This window comes from Nomascus leucogenys, chromosome 11 (assembly GCF_006542625.1).
Source record: "Nomascus leucogenys isolate Asia chromosome 11, Asia_NLE_v1, whole genome shotgun sequence".
NCBI lineage: Eukaryota > Metazoa > Chordata > Mammalia > Primates > Hylobatidae > Nomascus > Nomascus leucogenys.
Window position 1 is genome coordinate 62965857 of NC_044391.1, and position 23106 is coordinate 62988962.

Genomic DNA, 23106 nt, shown 5'->3' on the forward strand with positions numbered 1-23106 from the left:
CATAAAGCATACAAATACTGAATGTACAGCTTGAGCTTTAAATACATATACTCCTGTGTGTGATCCAGTTCAAGCCAAACTATTAACATTCCTCATGCTCCAGGGGCTCCCTCATGAGCCTTACCAATCAGTACCATGCTTCCAAGATGACCACAATTCTCATCTCTATCACTATAGATTATTTCTACTTGTTTTTGAGCTTCCTATAAATGAAATCATACAATATGTAATCCTTGTGACTCACTAATTTCATTCAACATTAAGTCTGGGAGAGATTCATCCCATGTTATGCACAGCAGTTTGTTCTTTGTCATTGTATGTAGTATTTCAATCTAAATAGCGTAACTTTTCTATTTTTTGAGACAGAGTGTCTTTCTTGTCTCCCACGTTGGAGTGCAATGGCATGATCTCAGCTCACTGCAACCTCCGCTTCCCAGGTTCAAGCGATTCTCCCAACTCAGCCTCCCAAGTAGCTGGGATTACAGGCACATGCCACCATGCCCAGCTAATTTTTGTTTTTAGTAGAGATGGGGTTTCACCATGTTGGCCAAGCTGGTCTTGAACTCCTGACCTCAGGTGATTCACCCGCCTCCGCCTCTCAAAGTGCTGAGATTACAGGCATGAGCCACCACGCCTGGGGCTAAATACCAAAATTTTTAAATTCATCTTGACATCCAACAGAGCAAGTTCCTCCTCATTCTTTTTCTTCTTCCAAAACTATCTTGGTTATTCTTGAACCTTTAATTTTGCACAGGAAGGTCATTTTCCACACACAAAAAAATCCTACTGGGATTTGTGTCTGAAACTACATACAATTCACAAAGTAACTTTTCAGTAATATTTATTACTAAATAAATTTTAACTTCCCACCCAAAAATATAGTAAATCCTGCCTTTTATTCATGCCTAATTTTATGTCCTTCAATAAAATGTTGGGTACTTTACAGAATTTCATATAAAGGAGATACTTTTTATTTTCTAATTGGCTACTGCTAGTTTGAATGCTGACTTTGTATCCAGCAAGGTTGAATTATTTTATTAATACGAACAGTACTTTCATTTCTTTTAACATTTCTAAGGAGCATCTCATCTCATTTCTCTTCCTTTCCAACCCTTTTGGATTTTCTTTCTTTTGCGTATTGATAGAGATATATCTGTCTTACACTTGGCTTTAATGAGAATGTTTCCGAAGTTTCACTATTAAGCATGATGCTTTCTATTTGAAAGGTAGCCTTTACTGCAAGAAAAAAAAGTTCATTTCTGTTCATAGTGTAAGAGTGGTTTTTTAAAACTTTAATGGGTATTGAGTTTTAACATACAGTTTTACTAAATTTATCTAGATTTTTTCCTAAATTTTCTTATAAATTGATACAATTTTCAAATATTGAACTATCCTAAACTCCTATCCCAATTAAAATTTTTATGTCTGTGTTCATAAGTAAGACTGAATGTAATATATTTTCTCTTGTATGGTCTTTCCATTCTAGATTTAAATGCTAAACTTGCCTGATAAACAGGTAGGGTAACTTTCCCTCTTTTTCTGTTCTCTGAGTCAATTTGCATAAGATTGGGATTAGCTGTTCCGCAAAAGCATATCTAAAATTATAATTACAAATATGACCATGAAAACTATTCCTTCATACTTGAGATGCTGAGGCGGGAGAATTGCTTGAGACCAGTTTGAAGCTGCAGTACACTATGATCACGCCTGTGAATAGCCACTGCACTGCACTACAGCCTCAACAGCACGGCAAGACCCCATCTCTAAAAAAAACAACCAAACAAAAAAACACCTATTCCTTCTGACACCACTTCACACAAACTAGAAAGGCAATAATTAAAAAGACAGATAATGAAAAGCATTGGTGACATTACGAAAAGTGTGAACCTTTATACACTGCTGGTGGGAAAATAAAATGATGCAGCCACTTTGGAAAACAGTCTTGCAGTTCCCCAAAAGTTTAAACACGGAGTATCACATGACCCAGCAATTTCACTCCTAGGTATACATAGTCAGCGCTCCATATCCATGGGTTCTGCATCCATAGTTTCAACCAATTGCAGATTGAAAATATCTGGAGGGAAAAGTTGTGCCTATACTATGTACAAACTTTTTTCCCTTGTCATTATTCTCTAAGCAATAAAGTATAACAACTATTTACACAGCACTTGGGTTGTATTAGATATTACAAGTAACCTAGAGATCAAGTAATGCATATGGGAGAATGTGCATAGGTTATACGCAAATACTGTGGCATTTTTATGTCAGAGACTTAAGCATCTGAGGGAAGTCCTAGAAACAACACAGGACTATAATAGTTCACAGAAGACTATTCCTAATAACCAAAAAGTGCAAAACAATACAAACATCCATCAACTGATAAATGAATAAACAAAATGTGGTATATCCACAAACGATGATGTATTATTAAAGAATGAAGTGTACTGACATATGCTACAATGTGGATAAACCTTAAAAACATGCTAAGTGAAAGAAATCAATCCCTCCCAAAACACATATTTATAATTCCATTTTATGAACTGTCCAGAACAGGCCAATCTATAGAAATAAGAGGAAGATTAGTAGATGCCTAAGGATAGAGGGTTAGGAGAGATGAAAATGTTCTAAAAATGACTATAGTAATTCTTGGCAACTCTGTAAAAATACTAAAACCTACTGAATTGTACATTTTAACCAGGTAAATAATATGGTATGTGAATATCTCAATAAAGTTGTTATAAAAAAAAAACCACCTATTCCTCTTGGGGAGATTTATTACAGCTTCAATTTCTTTAATGGTTTTTGGTTTCTTTTTCTTGTATAGACAAATTTGAAAAAAAAAATTACTAGAAAATAAAATTTATTTTAAAATTTATATAAATTATTAGTGATTTCTTATAATTTTAAAAATCACCATTATAGTCGTACTTATACCTCTTTTTCAAATTTGACTATCAGTCTCATCTATTTTTCTTGGGTATTTCCAGAATCAACTGCAAATAACCAGCTTTGATCACGACATTGTTTTTCTTGCTGCTGCTTATTTTCTTTCTTTCTTTTTTTTTTTTTTTTTTTGAGACAGAGTCTCGCTCTGTCACCCAGGCTGGAGTGCAGTGGCACGATCTCAGCTCACTGCAACCTCCACCTCCCGGGTTCAAGCAATTCTCTGCCTCAGCCTCCCAAGTAGCTGAGATTACAGGCGCCTGCCACCATGCCTGGCTAATTTTTGTATTTTTAGTAGAGACAGGGTTTCACCATCTTGGCCAGGCTGGTATTGAACTCCTGACCTCGTGATCCACCCGCCTCAGTCTCCCAAAGTGCTGGGATTACAGACGTGAGCCACTGCACCCGGTCATTGCTGATTATTTTCTAGTTCACCAAATTCTATTTTCATTTTTATTATTTCCTCTTCTTCCTTTGACTCTACTCTTTTTTTAGCTTTTTAAATTGAAGAGCTGGCTCATTTATTTTCAATCTTTCAATCTAATACATTCATTAAAGATTATGAATTTATCCCCAAGTACCATTTTTTGTGCATCCCTCAAATTTTGATACAACACTTTTGTTGTGATTTAGTTCTAATTATTTTGTAATTTCCATTTTGTTTTTTAATTCTTGAAAATTCTTAATCATTTTTCCTTTAATATTGTTTCTCTACTCTTCTGTGTATGCTCTTTTCTAAAACTCCAATTAGACCTATATTGGAACTGCTCAATCTATCCTCTAAGTGTCATCTTTTCTTCCATATTTTTCACCTCTTCATTTTTCTGCATTTCTCTGTGCTTGTCCGGAGGAGTACTTTCTTTCTTCACATTAGTAACTTCTCTCTTTAGCTGTATCAAATCTTCTATTTTACCCACTTATTGAGTTATTTTATTACAAGCTATATTTTTCAAGATTTTAATTGGTTATTTTACATAAATATTTATTGTTTCTGAAGTAACTGTTTTTGTTCAATTATAATGCAATATGCTCTTGGTTAAAAAAAAAAAAAAGTAACTGATGTCTGGCTAGGCGCAGTGGCTCACACCTGCAATCCCAGCACTTTGGGAGGCTGAGATGGGCAGATCGCCTGAGGTCAGGAGTTCGAGACCAGCTTGGCCAACATGGCGAAACCCCATTTCTACTAAAAACACAAAAATTAACTGGACACGGTGGTGCACACCTGTAGACCTAGCTACTAGCGAGGCTGAGGCTGGAGAATCGCTTCTTGAACCCGGGGGGTGGAGGTGGCAGTGAGTGGAGATAGCGCCACTGCACTCCAGCCTGGGCGACAGAGTAAGACTCCGTATAAAAAAAAAAAAAAAAAAAAAGTAACTGAAATTTTAAGCTAAATCACCTTAGACAAAATATTTGAAAAGCTCTCCATTATAAATCACTTCTTTAATGACAAAAAAAAAATCACTTTTTAGGAATTCTCTTGGCTGCTATTCTGCCAAATGTTATCCCACTGTGCCTACCTGCTTCAAGGCATGAAAAGTTCTATTATTCTCATTTTAGAATTAGAGAAACTGAAGCATAATAAAGTTCTTTTTAAAACACTTTCTCCCCATCTTTTTTTAAAATTTCAAAGCCATAGAAAAGTTGAAAGTACAATGACCCATATACCTTCTACCCACATTCAAAATTGTTAACATTTACAACTTTTGCTTTACCTTTTTTCTCTCTCTCTCCATATACATGCATACACCACACCCAAATATCCACACACTTTTTTTTCTAAACCCACTCCTGAGCCCAATATGATATTTCACTTGGAATATTTCAATATATTTCTCCAAAGAATAAAAGCACTCTCAATAAAACGACCATATCATTCACACCAAAGAGACTATGAGATTGAACAGAATCATACAAAGACATGCAGCAGTAGATTCAAAACTAGTATTTAAGTCATCTGACTAAATGTTCTTTATCTTGGCTTGTCTAATGATTGGACAAACTGCTTTCTGATGATTATTTAGAAGAGACAATCTGTCAAAGAGCATTTCCTTCCTTCATTTCTGAAAAGAAAGCAATAATCTTCTAAGATATTCAAACTGCAAAAATCAAGGATAGTATATTTCCACTTTGTTTTCTAACACTAAATCTTTAAGTGAAGCTACTCTATACTCTCAAAACTATACATTCTTTTTATATGCCACAAGATAAATTATTAATAATATTATACTAAATAATTAGAATTTCACCATACCAGATTTTAAAGGGAAAAATTGTTTTTAAGAAAAAAATACGGTACAAATAAGATTGATGAGCCAAATGAACCTGCTTTATACATTAAAAAACTGGTAAGTGTAGGCCGGGCACGGTGGCTCATGCCTGTAATCCCAGCACTTTGGGAGGCCAAGGCGGGCGGATCACAAGGTCAGGAGATCAAGACCATCCTGCTAACACGGTGAAACCCCATCTCTACTAAAAATACAAAAATTAGCCGGGCGTAGTGGCGGGCACCTGTAGTCCCAGCTACTCGGGAGGCTAAGGCAGGAGAATGGCGTGAACCCAGGAGGCAGAGCTTACAGTGAGCCGAGATTACGCCACTGCACTCCAGCCTGGGCGACAGAGCGAGACTCTGTCTCAAAAAAACAAACAAACAAAAAACAAAACAAACAAACAAAAAACTGGTAAGTGTATTCATAAATCTATATGAAAAGCTAATATTTCAGTGGGGATGATTTAATCTCAGTCACTGATGTTAGGAACTAGGTAAGATAAACCATAAAATCCTATGCTTGCTCTCAAAGAACCTAAAAACCCAGTTTAAGAGTTGTCTATTTTTATTACACAACATACCTGTGTAAAAAATAAAATAATAAATTTTTTAAAAAGAGCTGTATATTTTTTTAAAATAGCAATATGGCCAGGCGCCGTGGTTCATGCCTGTAATCCTAACACTTTGGGAGGCCGAGACGGGCAGATCACTTGAGGTCAGAAGTTCAAAACCTGGCCAACATGGTGAAATCCTGTCCCTACTAAATATACAAAAAGTTAGCCAGGCCTGGTGGCAGATGCTTGTAATCCCAGCTACTTGGGAGGCTGAGGCAAGGGAATTGCTTGAACCTGGGAGGCGGAGGTTGCAGTGAACGGAGATCATGCCACTGCACTCCAGCCTGGGTGACCGAGTGAGACTCTGTCTCACTTTATTTTAAAAAATAAAAATTAAATTAAATTAAAATTAAAAAATAGCAATACAACCTAAAGCTAATATTTAAGGGCTAAACTGCATCATTCAGCTAACCATAACCACAAAAATGTTTAAGATCAATCTATAGCCAAATACTAGCCAATAAGGGTATATTAACTGGGTGCTGCTAAGGTACTGTATTAAGTAAATTCCATGAATTAATACAGTCTTACAGACATCCCACTTCTCTACTGAAGAATTGGAGATAACAAAGATACTAGCATAAAAGGACTGATAAAAGGGGTAAGACTTGCCTCAACTTTAAAGTACAGAAATCAGAATGGAGAAAAGGCCATCTGAAGAAAGTGAGAAACCACAAACCAAGTGTAAATAAAACTATCCAGGTAAGAGCAAACAAAAGTTTCAAACTGAAGAAATTAAGGCTAGATAAAAAGAATGGAATTGGATAGCAGGAGGCCTCAAGTATCCAGCAAACGGACAAAGTTTTGTAAAACAGCTATAAGCAGGACACCACTACAAGCTCTTTATATTTAAAATGCCTTTTAGAAATAGTAACCTAGTAATAATGCAAAATGAGAGAGAAATGAGAAGAAACTATTATACTACAAATATTATATTTACAAATATTATATTTACAAATATCAATTCAATAAGTTATTTGGTACCTGAGGAAATCAGGCAGCTCAAATTGAACCAATTCTGTCACACTTCACATCAAGTCTTTTCATTACAAATAAGGAAATGGTAAATATAATTGCAACATATCCTATATTATTTTTCAAATATACTTTCAATGAAATTCAAGATACATTGAAAACTGTCATTAAGAAGTGCTAGTCAAAAAAAAAAAAAGTGCTAGTCAGGCCAGGAGTGGTGGCTCACACCTGTAATCCCAACACTTAGGGAGGCCAAGGTGGGCAGATCATTTGAGCTCACTGAGTTCGAGACCAGCCTGGGCAACATGGCAAAACCCAATCTTTATAAAAAATAAAAAACTAGTCGGGCATGGTTGTGCGCAACTGTAGTCCCAGCTACTCAGGAGGCTGAAGTGGGAGGATGGCTTGTGCCCAGGAGGCAGAAGTTGCAGTAGGCCAAGATCACACCACTGCACTCTAGCCTGGGCAATAGAGCCAGACTTTGTCTCAAAAAAAAAAAAAAAAAAAAAAAAAGTGCTAGTCAATTAATATAAAACTATCCTTGCTGGTCAGTACTACTGTGCCAAAAGAAATTCACCAAATATGACATCTGCATAAATTTTACAATATTAAGTATTTACTTCAAAAAAGCAACATCATAAAGAAATGTATACAAGAATTCAACATTTGGCTTCCCTATATTGCTTTAGAACAACTACACCATTTACCAAAGGCCAGTAAATGTGTAATTTTTTTTTTTTTTGAGACAGAGTTTCACTCTTGTTGCCCAGGTTGGAGTGCAATGGCACAATCTCAGCTCACTGCAACCTCTGCCTCCCGGGTTCAAGCGATTCTCCTGCCTCAGCCTCCCGAGTAGCTGGGATTACAGGCATGCACCACCATGCCCGGCTAATTTTCTATTTTTCATAGAGACAGGGTTTCTCCATGTTGGTCAGGCTGTCCTCGAACTCCCGACCTCAGGTGATCCACCCGCCTTGGCCTCTAAAAGTACTGGGATTACAAGTGTGAGTCACCAAGTCCGGCCAAGTAAATGTATAATTTTTTAGAAGCAGCTATTATGTAAATAAGATACTTCAAAGTCATACTTTTTACTCATACACCCATTAATAGTTTAGTATTTATTGTCCATACAATAATTTCCATAATCCATATCAAACATACAAAAAGAAGCTATCCCAAGTAACTTCCTTTCTTTTCAATTAAACAAACTCCTTCTCATGGGACAAAATTTGGGGGAAAAAAAAATCTCAAGTTTGTGAAAACTAGACTACTTACCAGTAACTTGAGTTATCCTATTGGGTCTTTTCCCTCACAGATCCACCTCTCTTGCCCTTCTGTCCAGCATGAGAATCTTCCTGATGGGCATCCACTGGAACTGAGGGGGCATGCAGTACAGACGTATATGTAAGAAAGTTTGGGGGAGGGGATTTAGGAGATGCTAGAGACATGCTTCAGTGCACTTGCTTACCTTCCTGAAATTGGAAATTTCAACGGTTCCTTGGTCCTCGAGGCACTCACAATAACTTCAAACAATGTGGATCTGTGGAGATTACCCAATAGGAGAACTCCAGTTACTGGTAAGTGATCCAGCTTTTTCTTCTCTATCAGAATAAGAAGATTATTTCATTTTATTTGAGATTATTATTACATGTAGAACTACGGAAGAAAGCATAAATTCACTAGATAACTATAAATGCACGTATCAAAGTAAATACGGAAACAATTTGCTAAATATAATGTCAGTGGAAACTTCAGACATTATCAGAAACATAAGGAAAAGAAAATCATTAGAATGGTTTCATTTAAAAATGTCTACTATAATGGCTGCTATATTTTAATACACAAAAATATCAGCCACCAGGCTATTTCATTTTGCTGAAACAATATCATTATATTTTATATTAGTACAACAATAATTAGTTGATCAAAATCTATCATTTTTAACTAGCCATTGTCATTAACATTCACTAGATTTTGGTATAGAAGCCACTATGGTGGACTAATAATATGTTAGAATTCAGATAAAATGCATCAATACCATTCTCATTTTATCACTCATGTCTTTAACCAGGCCAGGCGTGGTGGCTCACGCCTGTAATCTCAGCACTTTGGGAGGCTGAGGCAAGCAGATCACCTGAGATCAGGAGTTCGAGACCAACCTGGCCAATATGGCAAAACCTCATCTCTACTGAAAATACAAAAATTAGATGGACATGGTGGTGCACGACTGTAATCCCAGCTACTCGGGTGGCTGAGACACGAGAACTGCTTGAACCCGGGAAGCAGAGGTTGCAGTGAGCGGAGATCGTGCCACTGCACTCCAGCCTGGATGACAGAGTGAGACTCTGTCTCCAAAAAAAAAAAAAAAAAAAAAAAAAAGTCATCCAGGCAAGGTGGCTCATGCCTGTAATCCCAACACTTCTGGAGGCCAAGGCAGGTGGATCACCTGAGGTTGGGAGTTCAAGACCAGCCTGACCAACATGGTAAAACCCCATCTCTACTAAAAATACAAAAAGTAGCCAGGTGTGGTGGCATGTGCCTGTAATCCCAGCTACTAGGGAGGCTGAGGCAGAAGAATTGCTTGAACTTGGGAGGTGGAGGTTGCAATGAGCCAAGTTGTGCCACTGCACTTCAGCCTGGGCAACAGAGGGAGACTCCATCAAAAAAAAAAAAAAAAGTCAGCCAGGCACGGTGGCTCGCACCTGTGATTCCAGCACTTTGGGAGGCCGAGGCAGGTGGATCACCTGAGGTTAGGAGTTCGAGACCAGCCTCACTAACATGGTGAAACCCCGTCGCTACTAAAAATACAAAAATTAGCCGGGCATAGTGGCAGGTGCCTATAATCCCAGCTACTCAGGAGGCTGACGCAGGAGAATAGCTTGAACCCAGAAGACGGAGGTTGTAGTAAGCCAACATCGTGCCTGGGAGACACAGCAAGATTTCATCTCAAAAAAAAAAAAAAAAGTCTTTAACCATTTGTCACCTATTGACACACCAACCACAAACAAATAAAAGTATGCCAGTCATTGAAAATATTAATAATGCTAATTATAATTTAAATACTTGTACAAAAGAAATATAGCAAATTTTAAACTTTTAAAATAATTGCCTAAAAATGGCCGTTACTGAAATAAAAACTATTTCTAATCAAAAGAAAAAAATCTCTCCAGAAGAAATTTATCTTCAAGCTCATATGAAGATATTATATTACCTTTAACTGAATACATATTAATCAATATGTTATTCATCATATTCATTTTAACGTGCCACACCAGTGATGACTTCTAACACTAGTAACTACACTAGCAGGTACTAGACACAGATATATTTTAATACCCTTTACCATCATGCTTCTAAATAATCACCTCCTTCCTTCAAGAAACTTATGATTTCATAATTCTTCATTCTATGGAAACAAAGAAAGTGTATAGTTTTTCCTTTAAGAATAGTCTGGTAACTAACTCACCACTGAATAAATGAAAGAAAACAAAACAAACAAAAAATAAATGGGATAAAATGGTCTGTAAAATCATTCTACACAATCAAATTCAAAATGTAATTCTAATGAAAATCTTATATTTCAATCCTGTTATGAGGTCATATTTATATTTGTTAGGTTGACAACACACCTGTCAAGACTGTCAAGATCTGTGACAGATTCTTACTTAGATTTAAGATACAAATTGCCTTGGGTGAATGCATGCATTTTTCTATAAATTTGAGTTAAGTATAACGGTAATAAATCCATTCACTTTTAAATGACCCATTCAAACAGGGGTACTACACAGACCTCCATTTCTAATTGGAGTAAATATCAGAAAAGGGTCATCTAGGGAACTTTTCTAGTTTACTAGACTCCTAGTCACTGGAGTAAGTACACAGCACAAAGGTCTTATATGTTTATAGTGATAAAACAGATCAAGGAGCAATAATGCAAATATTTTATCCTAATGGTATAAGCTAATATAAAAGATGTCATTAAGAGGTCGGGCACGGTGGCTCAAGCCTGTAATCCCAGCACTTTGGGAGTCCGAGGCGGGCCTTTCTCTCACTGTCCAGATATCTTGCTCTGGGGCAAACAAGCTGTCATGTTCTGAGCCTACAGAAAAGAGAAGCCCACATAGCAATAAACTGATGTCTCTGGCCAACAGCCAGATGCCTGAGGCCTGACAACAGACATGTGAGTTAACTTGGAAGGAGGTGTTCTAAGGTCTGCTGACAACCACATGAGTGAGCTTGCAAATGGATCCTTCCTCAGCTGAGCCCTAAGATGACTGCAGGCTTGTGAGAGAAAAGGTGGGAAAAAGAACAAAATTCTATTATATTATTTAAATTAATCTGACCAGATTTTGAAGCCTTACCTTACTTTTCAAGTCAATTCTCAATAGCCATCTCTAAAGTGAATAATTTCTGTTTAAAACTATTTTATAAAACAATGACAAATTTTTCTAACATCACAAATTTCAATTGTCTCAAGCCAACCTGAGTGGCTCTAAATGTCTTATTTTCCTTCCTTAGGGAAAGTCAGCCTTTTCTATTTCCATTGAATAAATAACTTTTTAAAATAGAAATTCCTGTATTACATTTCAACATGTTCATGCAAATCATTCTGCTTTAACATAGTTAATTTCATTATTTTAAAAGTACATATAAAACCATAAGTACTGAAATGCCATACCTTAAAAAGTCTTCAGTGCGTGTATATTAATGACCTTTTTACGGAAACACACATCAAGGTATTAGTAACAGTAAGGTACAAACTCATTCTCTTTTATCTAATCTCAAAATATTAATGCCCCATTATCTTTCACCTAACTAGAATAGCCCAACGAGTCTTTCTATTTACACATTCCTGCAGCCTGCCAGTCCATTCTCCTCACAGAAGCCACAGAGCACTTCCACACTTAAACTCATTAAATGGCTTCTTGTTACACTTCCAATAAAATCTCAGTGTCATATCATTTACGACTAAATTGTGATCTGGCATTTTACCCACTTGCTCACCTTCATTTGATGTCACTCACCCTCTGCGCCTCACTATGCACTAGTCTTTGCTCAATGTAAAACAAACTCCTAACCAAAGGGCTTTCAACTTGCTGTTAACTATAACTCTTTCACAAATACCTCCTCTTATCCCTTTTTTTGAGACAGGGTCTGGCTTTTGCCCAGGCTGGAGTGCAGTGGCACAATCTCAGCTCACTGCAACCTCCCCTTCTTGGGCTCAAGCCATTCTCTTACCTCAGCCTTCCAAGTAGCTGGGAAACCAGGCTCATGCTACCATGCCCGGCTAATTTTTGTACTTTTTGTAGAGATGGGGTTTTGTCACGTTGCCCAGGCTGGTCTCGAACTCCTGAGCTAAAGTGATCCAATGGCCTCAGCCTCCCAAAGTGCTGGGATTACAGGTGTGAGCCGCCATGCCCGGCCTCCTCTTATCCTTCTGCTTTCTGATTAAATGCCACCCACTCAGAGAAGCCTCTCCTCTTCACCCATTTCAAATAATTCCTGTCGTTGCCACACTCTGCAATGATTTTTTTTTTGTATTTTTTTGTTTGCAACTTAAATTCCATGAGGGCTGGCCAGGCACAGTGGCTCACGCCTGTAATTCCAGCACTTTGGGAGGCTGAGGTGGGTGGATCACTTGAGGTCAAGAGTTCGAGACCAGCTTGGCCAACATGGTGAAACCCCTTCTCTACTAAAAATATGGAAATTAACCAGGCGTGGTGGCAGGCGCCTGCAGTCCCAGCTACTCGGGAGGCTGAGGCAGGAGAATCGTTTGAACCTGGGAGGCAGAGGTGGCACCTCTGCACTCCAGCCTGGACAACAGAGCGAGACTCCTCCATCTTAAATAAAATAAATACATTAATTAATTAATTAATTCCATGAGGGTAAAAATGTGTCTTGTTCTCCTCTGTAACTCCATTACCTAGCCCAGCACCTGCCTCAAAATAGCACTTTAATGCTTAATGGGTAATTAAAATATTTTTGAAATTCGTAAGCCACTCACTGATTTTTAGTTCTAGAGTCTTGGCTATTCCTTTCTTATTCTGCCTATGTTCTAAATAACTTTGTTATTCAGCACTCCTAAAACCTGAATCTTTAGGCATTGTAAATCATATGAAATCCAGTGTAGGCTGGGTGCAATGGCTAACACCTGTAATTCCAGCACTTTGGGAGGCTGAGGTGGGAGGATCGCAAGAGCCCAGGAGTTCGAGACCAGCCTAGGCAACATAGTGAGACCTCATATCTATAGAAAATTGAAATAAAAAAAAAGAAAATAAAATCCACTGTACTTCAGAGATAGCTGTTACTTTATAGAACAAATGAAGTTTTAAAAGAAGTGCTGTGATTTGCTTGGTTAACCAGTCATTAAAGAGTGCTATGATTCATTCCTCCTAAAAACAGAAAATAAAGGTTTCTTCAAACCATACATATTCCCTCACAATTAACCATGCAATCTCCCAGGAGTTTTCAAAGCTACCATACAGTGGTGGGGCACGGTGGTTCACACCTGTAATCCCAGCACTTTGGGAGGCTGAGGCGGGCAGATCACTTGAGGTCAGGAGTTCAAGACAGCCTGGCCAACATGGCAAAACCCCGTCTCTACTAAAAACACCAAAAAAAATTAGCCAGGCATGGTGGCGCCTGTAGTCCTAGCTACTCGGGAGGCTGAGGCAGGAGAATCACTTGAAACCAGGAGGCAGAGGTTGCAGTGAGCCCAGATTGTGCCACTGCACTCCAGCAGCCTAGGCGACAGAGCGAGATTCCATCTCAAAAAAATAAATAAATAAATAAACAAAGCTACTGTACATTTACTTAGCACTTAAATTCTTGACGCCAAGAAGTACCCAATGTTTTGGGATTTTTTTTGTTGTTAATTCTATCACATTTTGTAGCTATAATCTAAAGTCATTGTTGGAGGCATAGACTTAAAGATAGATATTACTAGATAATTATATCCTTGGGAAACAAAGTTAGTTACTAACATAATTTTACTTATCTTCCTACCTACCAATATTAACCTCCTTTATTTAGTCTATAAATATAAACCAGAATCATTGTAGCATGAAAAGCTGAGGACAAGCACTATGCAGAATTATCATCTTGTTACAACTTAAAAATACAAATCTAAATGCCACACTTATTAAAACAAATACTACATGGAACTTGAGAGAAAAATTAAGATTCTGTCTGATGAAAGTAAAAGCCATTGGACATGGCTAAACACACCCCCCTCTTTTTGAAAATATCCTCTTCCTTCTGTTTCTGTATTGTTACACTCTCCTGGGTTTCTTACTCCCTATTAATTTTTTTTTCCTTCTCCATTTCTTTCTTCTTCTTTGTGGGATGCTCTTCTTCTACCATGGTAAAAAAATAAAGATGTTCCTCAAAAGTCTCTCCTAGGTCTCTTTTCTCATGGTATGCAATCTATTCCCCCCCGATCTGTCTTACCCGCTCCTACAGCTTCAACTCAAATCATGTGTACTAATGACTATCAAATATGTATTTATAGCCCTTTTCTCCTTTTTCTCCTTCCTAAGCCTTACTCAACATATCCAAACTGCTTCACAGATCTTCCCTCTCAAACTTTCCCCAGGCACCGCAAATTCAACAAATCTATAGGCAAACTATTACCTGCCCCCAAACCTGTCTTCCTATTTGCTATCTCAGTGAGAACTAACACCACTCACTCAACTGCTTAAGCCAGAATCCTGAGATTCATCCTTGATACTTCCCCTTCACTACAACCCAACTACCTGCCTCCCACAACCATATCCAATCAACCATCAAGTTCTACAGATCTCTCCTAAACACATCTATAATACATTCATTTCTGTCTCCCATCTGGCATTTCCCTTGTTCAGGACATTACTGCCTCTTGCCTAGACTATCAAAATGGTTTCTCTGCCTCTAGTTAAGATTCAGCAAGAAAGTAAGCATGACACAGAGAGAATAAAACCTATTGGCTGTGGTTTCAATCATGCATTATACTGATGGTAAAAGAAAACATTTTAAAAACTGCTGATAATTGAACATGCAGGTAGCTTAGATTGACGTAAGTTCTTGTATCCAGTAAAATGGGTATAATTTTTTTTATAAGAAAATGGTTTTATTCCTAATTTTTAGTTCCCATACAGTTTACAAATACACTTTTACTCTGATAATACAGCTTTGCAACTAGCAAAGCAGTTGCGCTAACACCCATAAATATAGGTGGAGAGACAACATCCACTAACACATTCCATCTAACTCACAAAATTATGAAATTATATAAATATTCCTTAAAAAACAAGAAGTGGAAAGCAGTTTAAAGCAGCAACAGAATCAGATATATAGTAAAGGGGCTTTTGCAGTTCATTTAAGTATTATCAGTACCTACACAAGACACTGTGATGGGCATTGAGAATTTTTAAAATATTATTACAATTATCATTATTATTAACTAAGAAATGTGCTAAATTCATTTTATCACTTATATTTAATTACCACCAAAAAACTACATGAATATAAATGTCAAGGAGGGGATTTAAACTGAAATGTGATAATGGTACCAATGGTACAGCCCTCAGGAAGGAAACAAACAAATATAAAATATTTTCAATACACTGTGTAAATACATCATCACTTTTAGCATAGAATACTTTAAGCGTAATTGAGAGGGCATTCACTCTGACCTAGAGACAAGGAATGCTTAGCCTTCAGAGATGAAGCCTGAGCAATCATAAAGACCATGAAATTGTGGAAGATGGGGGAGTAGAGGGCAGAAGAAACAGCATAATATATAGAATGGCACAGTGGCCTAAAAAAGACCATGACTATGCTCAGACAATTCCAACCTTGAAAACAGGTGTACTCTTTAACTATGGCAAACAGTAAAAAATTCTGCTTTTACCGGCTTCTTAAGTCTGTATATACTGCCTACTCCTATTACACTACCAGGGTACTTTCTAGACGTTAGAACTTACTGGTAAGGTCCAAATTTTTATGTGACAGTCTACATCAGGCTACTAGGAAACACACACACACACACACACACACACACACACACACACACACACACACACACACAGATGATTATTGATCTCATCAAGGCTTAGGTGTTTCATGGTATTTCAGATTACTGCAGTTATAAAGCTAGGTGCACACAATTAGCAACCACAATGATATGCATGTATACATTTCCCTTTTTGACTTATGAATATGGTTTGTCTGCTCATAACTATTATATCTGCATGACTGTTAGTATACCTTAGTGTCTATGCTTGCAAAAATGTTATTGCCTATTTTATTGTGTAAAGTGGCCTATGAATTGTTCTGTTTTCATCTGTTTTTCAAATAAATCCCCTTTTTAAAATGTATGTGTCTTTAAAAAAATGTATTATTTTTTCCAGAATACATTTTTGGGATTTTGACCTTTTAGGATTGTGATTTGGGGGATTTTAGACTTTAAGGATGTTGATTTTTCAGGATTTCAACATTTGAGATTATGGCATTCGGGACCCTATCTTTTGGGATTATGACTGGCTCCCAAAATAATCTTATTAATGTTATCAAAATGTATAATTTGATAGCATTATGAATTTAACATATGTTTCATCTGTAAATTATAATGCTCGTTACTAACTTAATCAGTCAATTATGTAGCTCTGAGCCTTACTAATCTTGGTCCTTAAAAAAGAACAAATGTGGCTGGGCGCGGTGGCTCAAGCCTGTAATCCCAGCACTTTGGGAGGCCGAGGCGGGCGGATCACGAGGTCAGGAGATCGAGACCATCCAGGTTAACATGGTGAAACCCCGTCTCTACTAAAAATACAAAAAATTAGCCGGGCGTGTTGACGGGCGCCTGTAGTCCCAGCTACTCGGGAGGCTGAGGCAGGAGAATGGCTTGAACCTGGGAGGCGGAGCTTGCAGTGAGCTGAGATCGCGCCACTGCACTCCACCCTGGGGGACAGAGCAAGACTCCGTCTCAAAAAAAAAAAAAAAAAAAAAAAAAAAGAACAAATGTGTCTAAGAAGATGAGTGGGGGGAAAAAGGTAAAGACATAGGGAAGGAGGGAGAGAGAAAGGACTTTCAAGAAAGAAAGCTTCAAATCTCTCCTGCCACCCTACAAAACTCACTAATAGCTCTTCTTTTTGAAATGTGAGGGTAGGTAATCCAGTCACAATTAACCTCGCCTATGCTGAACAGAATTTGAGTGGTAAAACAGGGCAGTGATTTTCCAAAAATGTTTTGCAAAACACCCTTATAAAACAAAAATTAAGAGAAGTCCTAATAAAATATGTAACGGCATGAATGACCTGGATGAAGTGAAGTGGGCAACCACAGAGCCCCACTTGCTTGCTCCCACTGAGCCAATTCCATGAAACCTTAGGAATCCACTCAAAACAATTTGAAACCACTGGGCCCTCCTGAGGGAACGCCAGGTCTCTTCTGCCCCAAAAAGCTTGTTACTTGATTCTAACAGAAAAACCTCTCTCCTCTTTAACCTCTTATTTCCTGAAGCCTGCTCTTTCCCAGGAGGCTTCCCAAAGATGGCCTTGGATAAGCTGTATGGTTGAAGGAATGTACAGCTGTGTACAGATATTGGGAGCAGGGATAAGAGATAGGAGGTATAACAGAAAGCATTTTTGGACATGAGAGTTCATTAAGCTCATTCAGAGAAGTGTCTGCTAAACAGAAAGGGGGACCAGAGATATAGACACAGAGAGATGCCCACATACCCACATTCCTGTACACATATGCATGCCCAGGCACACACCCATACATACAACCCTGCCTGCACACACACATGCACACACAAAAACGTGAGGGAAAAGCTCTTTGGAAAAAGCAGCTCGAAGTGGGATGATACCTCAGACCCCGCCCCCCTCATTATCTTATCCGGAAAAAATAGAGCAGTGTTTCTCAAACTTTTTTTTTTTGAGACGGAGTCTCGCTCTGTTGCCTAGGCTGGAGTGCAGTGGCGCAATCTCGGCTCACTGCAAGCTCCGCCTCCCAGGTTCACGCCATTCTCCTGCCTCAGCCTCTCCGAGTAGCTGGGACTACAGGTGCCCGCCACAACGCCCGGCTAACTTTTTTTGTATTTTTTTTAGTAGAGACGGGGTTTCACCGTGGTCTCAATGTCCTGACCTTGTGATCCGCCTGCCTCGGCCTCCCAAAGTGTTGGGGATTACAAGCGTGAGCCACCGCGCCCGGCCGTGTTTCTCAAACTTTAATGTGCATATAAATAACCTAAAGATCCTGTTAAAGTGCAGGTTCTGATTCAGTAAGTCCTCAGTGAGGCCTGAGATTGTACATTTCTAACAAGCTCCCAGGTGATGCTAATGCCACTGGTCTGTGGACCACACTTTGATAGCAACATCCTACATAACAACACATCTCCACATGATCTATATTATAATTGAAAAACAAAGTTCCCTGGTAAAATAAGGCTGAGAACTGCTCAATTAAGTAAGACAAAACAAACTGGAGCCTTCTCAGAGACTGGAGGACTTCTCGGAGACTAACTTAGAGGACCAAGATGAGGTGAGAATGGTCATGAGAAGGCCCTAAAATGGGAAAAAGTCTACTTTTTTCCCATTCTTCCAATGAGAGATACTTCACGTTTCAATTTTAAATGCTAATATCTATGCAAAAATACAGAGTGGAAACACAACATTTTAGAAGTAGCTAACTTCTGACTGGAATGATAATATGAAAATAATCATTACTATCTTCCTCCTTATACTTCCTTAAATCTTTAATGTATACATAATACTTTTATAATCATGAGAAAAAGAATTATCTTAAGGAAAAAATAAAACTCCATCCCCCACACCCAGATTCTTTACATTAGCATTTAGAACAATTACTTTATTCAGACTTACGTAAAACATAAAAGATTTTCTAGTAAAGGAAGAACTGTTGGTGAAGTAAATAAAGACTGAAGCAATCATAACATTTTAGAAGGTAGGTTAGAAATAAATATTAGTGAAGAGACTTTGGGCTGTGGGGGGACAAAAGATAAATAGCAAAAATGGATGGAACAAAGAGGAAAGAAGACCAAAATCACTTTGCCTACTCCACGAATGCACCAAGAGCTTTACCTGTTGAGCAACTACCTCCCTGGCATAAAAATCATCTACTTGCTGCCATTCTGGGTTGACTGTCCCTAGTATATTTTATAAAAGTAAAGTATGTTGTTCAAAAGAACCCTGATCAGACTATAAAACATGTAAAGATGAAATGGTTTAATTCGTATGTCTAAAAATTGTCAGGGGGCTATACAAACTTTACATCATACACACACACCCAGTCATTCACACAGTCACATATAATCAAAGTGATTATATTACTATCAGTGATTCTTAATATTTGTATCACAAATAAAAGAGAGAAATAATACTTACTGGTATTTCTCCTGAGAAACACTATGATATCAAAGAAGTGAGGATATACAGCAAAATAAAAGTTGTAATAAAAGACATAAAAATGAAGTTTGTTAACATTTGTACTTCAAAAATATTAGTAAATACAAGAAAAAAGACAGTCATTTTATTCTTTATTCACCATACTATTAGCCTAGATTTTTAACATTTAGTTCTTGTTTTTAAGTTCTTATATTATTTATAAGTAGTAGGTCTAATGTTAGAAACTGTCAAGAGTTATACCACTAGATCTAGGTATAGGGAAAATTATAAGAAGAAATCTTTAAGAAGTTACTTGCTAGCAAATTCAATCAAATGCTACCACAGCAAGGTTATACAAAGGACTGGAGGCCAGGCATGGTGGCTCACACCTGTAATCTCAATACTTTGGGAGGCTGAGGCAGGAGGGTGCTTGAGGCAAAGTTTGAGACCAGGCTGGACAACATAGCGAGACCTCATCTCTACAAAAAGTTTTAAAATTACCTGGGTGTGATGGAGCACGCCTGTAGTCCTAGCTACTTGGGAGGTTGAGGCTTGAGCCCAGGAGTTTGAAGTTATAGTAAGCTATGATTATACCACTGCACTCCAGCCTGAGTGACAGAGCAAGACTCTATCTCTTAAAAAAAAACTTTAAGCAACTGGAAATTCAGATTTCTGAATCTCACACTGATCAACTACTGACCCAAGTCACAATACTTCCGGCCTGTTTTCCTACCTGTCAAGAGGATAGGAGGCTAGAGCCATGAGTTCCAACAAATAGAAAAGATCTCACCCAGCAGATTGCTAAATATTATGTTAGTTCCCCAAGTTCCACAATTAAGAATCCTCCAAACTTGGCTGAAAATCCCAACAAGAAGGTTTTGAAAACAATAGTAGTTTCCGCCCATTTCAAAAGTTTAATACAAGCCTCTCTACTCAAAATCTCTCAAGATCTTCCCTCTGAAAATGCTCTTATCTGTCTAGAATTAAGGTTTCAAGTAATAAAAACTTGTCTGGCTCAGAAGTGACTAAACACTCTAGAAACACTTCAAAGGTTCCTTTTAGCTCTAAAATTCTCAGTAATTCTATGATTTCACACAATAAACAATATTACAGAATGAAGTACATACAGAATCTTTTAAAACATGATTATAAATCACAGCTCATATAACAAAAGGTACCGTTTTAACAACCGTGAAAGCCAATAAACAAAACACTGTAGGTGTTCAACAGATGATCAACAAACATTTGTTAAATAATTATTCCAAGCTATAAAGATTTAAGGAAAACATACCTTAAAGAAAAAAACACTAACGTTTCACCAAATCCTTGAATGAAAACTTGATATTCCACAGAATGTTAATCTTTCTACTAATGTTGGCCCTATATCTAACCTTGAAGGAAAGAGAAATAAGCAAAAAAACCTTTCATTCAACTAGGATGGTTTTATAAACCTCTCTATTAAAGACGAAGAAGTGAAAAGATCAACCAGTAATCCAACAACCCAGGTTTCAATCTAGGCTCTAACATTAATTATTTGACTAGAGGACCATCTTCCTCATCAGCCATACAGGGGCAGTTTGATGAGCAAATAGAACGATATATAGGAAAGCACTCTGAACATAGTAAAGCACTATACAAGTGCGCTTACATAAAAGGGAAGGATTGTTAAATTTATATATATATTCAGTACTTGAAAAATCATCCCAGGAATCACATATTTTGTAAATAAAATAATTTTATACTAGGGTTACATTATTTACTGTCTGTTTCACAAGTTACCTATTTTATTGGTTATATTGGCAATGATCGCCAGCATGATATTCAGGGTTTTTTTTCCTTTTCTTTCAAAAGCATTGTTAGAAGATTAAATGGTTTTAATTCTCATTGTTGAGAAGATTAAATGGTAAAGCCATTATCACAGTGGCTGACACACAGTAAGTGCTCTGTCAGTAGTGGCCATTACTGTTAAGGAATAAATGGTGGCTTATAATTTATTGCTGCCAAATTCTTTTTATTTTTTTTTGTTACCATTGGTAGTTTCTCGTGTTGGAAACTCAGTAAAAAGCTGTGTCTTTCATTATCTGTCACTCGTGCAGTGCTTTACTGTGTTCAGAATGTTTTCCTATATACACTTCCATTTGCTCATCAAACAACCCTATGCGACTGGTGAAGAAGGTAGAAATCCAGTCACAGAATTAATATTAGAGCCCAGATTGACACCCGAGTTGTTTGAAAGAGGTTTATAAAACTATCATAGTTGGGTGAAAGGTTTCTTTGCTTATTCCTCTTTCCTTCAAAGTTATATATAGGGCCAGCATACTATGTAGGAAGTTCCAGTCTACTGAAATTTTACGTCAATTATATAACTATCACCTTAAAAACAGCAGTTTCTTTAAAACACACACACACACACACACACACACACACACACACACACACACACACACACACAGATAAAGAAAAGGCTTTACCCAGCAATGAAGTGCCAGCTGTTTCAAAGAACATAATTTGGGTGAAATTTCTTAGGGGAGACAGTAATCAAACTGGAAATTAGCCATGATGTTAAAGCACATTTTACCAAAAGTGCTTTATTTATATTTATTTATTTATTTGTACAGACAGGGTCTCACATGTTGCCCAGGCTAGTCTTGAACTCCTAGGCTCAAGCAATACTCCTGCCTCAGCCTGTGAAAGTGCTGGGATTACAGGTGTGAGCCACCTTGCCCACCAAAAGTGCTTTATTAATAATGGCCACATGCGGCCATAAAAAAGGATGAGTTCATGTCCTTAGCAGGGACATGGATGAAGCTGGAAACCATCACTCTCAGCAAACTAACACAGGAACAGAAAACCAAATACTGCATGTTCTCACTCATAAGTGGGAGTTGAAGAATGAGAACACATGGACACAAGGAGGGGAACATCACACACTGGGGCCTGTCACGGGGTAGGGGGCAAGGGGAGGGAGAGCATTAGGACAAATACCTAATTCATGCAGGGCTTAAAACCTAAATGATGGGTTGATGGGTGCAGCAAACCACCATGGCACATGTATATCTATGTAACAAATCTTCACGTTCTGCACATGTATCCCAGAAGTTAAAGTAAAATAAATAAATAAATAAATAATGGCCACAACAATGATTTCATATAAGCATAGACTTCTTCAAAAACTAGAACTATGTTGGAAAATCCATTCTCACTCCTTGTATTTACTCACTAGCAAATATTACCTATCTTCTGTGCTAGAATTCAAACCCTTAAAGGCTAGAATTGGGTTTCATCCACAATTATGTAGTCCTAGCATAATTCATTGCATATGTTTCCCAGTAAGTATGTATTTATAATATATTTTAGTTTCTGATAGGCCCTTGATGTCAACTACCTTAACTTTAAAAATCATTCAACAGAAAACTAACAATTTAGGTGAAGAATACAATATATTTCTCTTTTTATTATACTTTAAATTCTGGGGCACACGTGCAGAACCTCCAGGTTTGTTACATAGGTATACACGTGCCGTAGTGGTTTGCTGCATCCACCAACCCATCATCTACATTAGGCAATTCTCCTAATGCTATCCCTCCTCTAGCCCCCCAACCCCACGACAGGCCCCCGTGTGTGATGTTCCCCTCCCTGTGTCCATGTGTTCTCATTGTTCAACTTCCAGTTATGAGTTAGAATATGTGGTGGTTGGTTTTCTGATCCTGTGTTAGTTTGCTGAGAATGATGGTTTCCAGCTTCATCCATGTCCCTGCAAAGGACATGAACTCATCCTTTTTATGGCTGCATAGTATTCCATGGTGTATATGTGCCACATTTTCTTTATCCAGTCTATCATTGATGGGTATTTGGGTTGGTTCCAAGTCTTTGCTTTTGTGAATAGTGCTGCAATAAACATACGTGCGTATGTGTCTTTATA

At 37.7% G+C, this 23106-nt stretch overlaps 1 protein-coding gene across 7 annotated transcripts in view; it reads right to left on the bottom strand.

Annotated features, from left to right (window-relative positions):
• The window catches only part of YAF2 (YY1 associated factor 2), a 77833-nt gene that overhangs the window by 43875 nt on the left and 10852 nt on the right, over positions 1–23106 (bottom strand). The window contains exons 3-4 of one of the 7 annotated variants that reach the window (XR_004032316.1): positions 8267–8338; positions 8074–8173 (exon numbers count right to left, since the gene is read on the bottom strand). The exons of 2 other annotated variants lie outside the window; for them this stretch is intronic. Coding sequence is in view for 3 of the 5 variants with exons in the window: in XM_030822641.1 (XP_030678501.1) it covers positions 8267–8399; positions 10164–10203 (173 nt within the window). In the remaining 2 variants the exon portion in view is untranslated. Of the gene's footprint in view, positions 1–8073; positions 8174–8266; positions 8400–10163; positions 11975–23106 lie in introns of those variants that run through there. 4 more of the 7 variants (XR_004032315.1, XM_030822641.1, XM_003252292.4 and 1 more) reach the window with 4 other exon arrangements.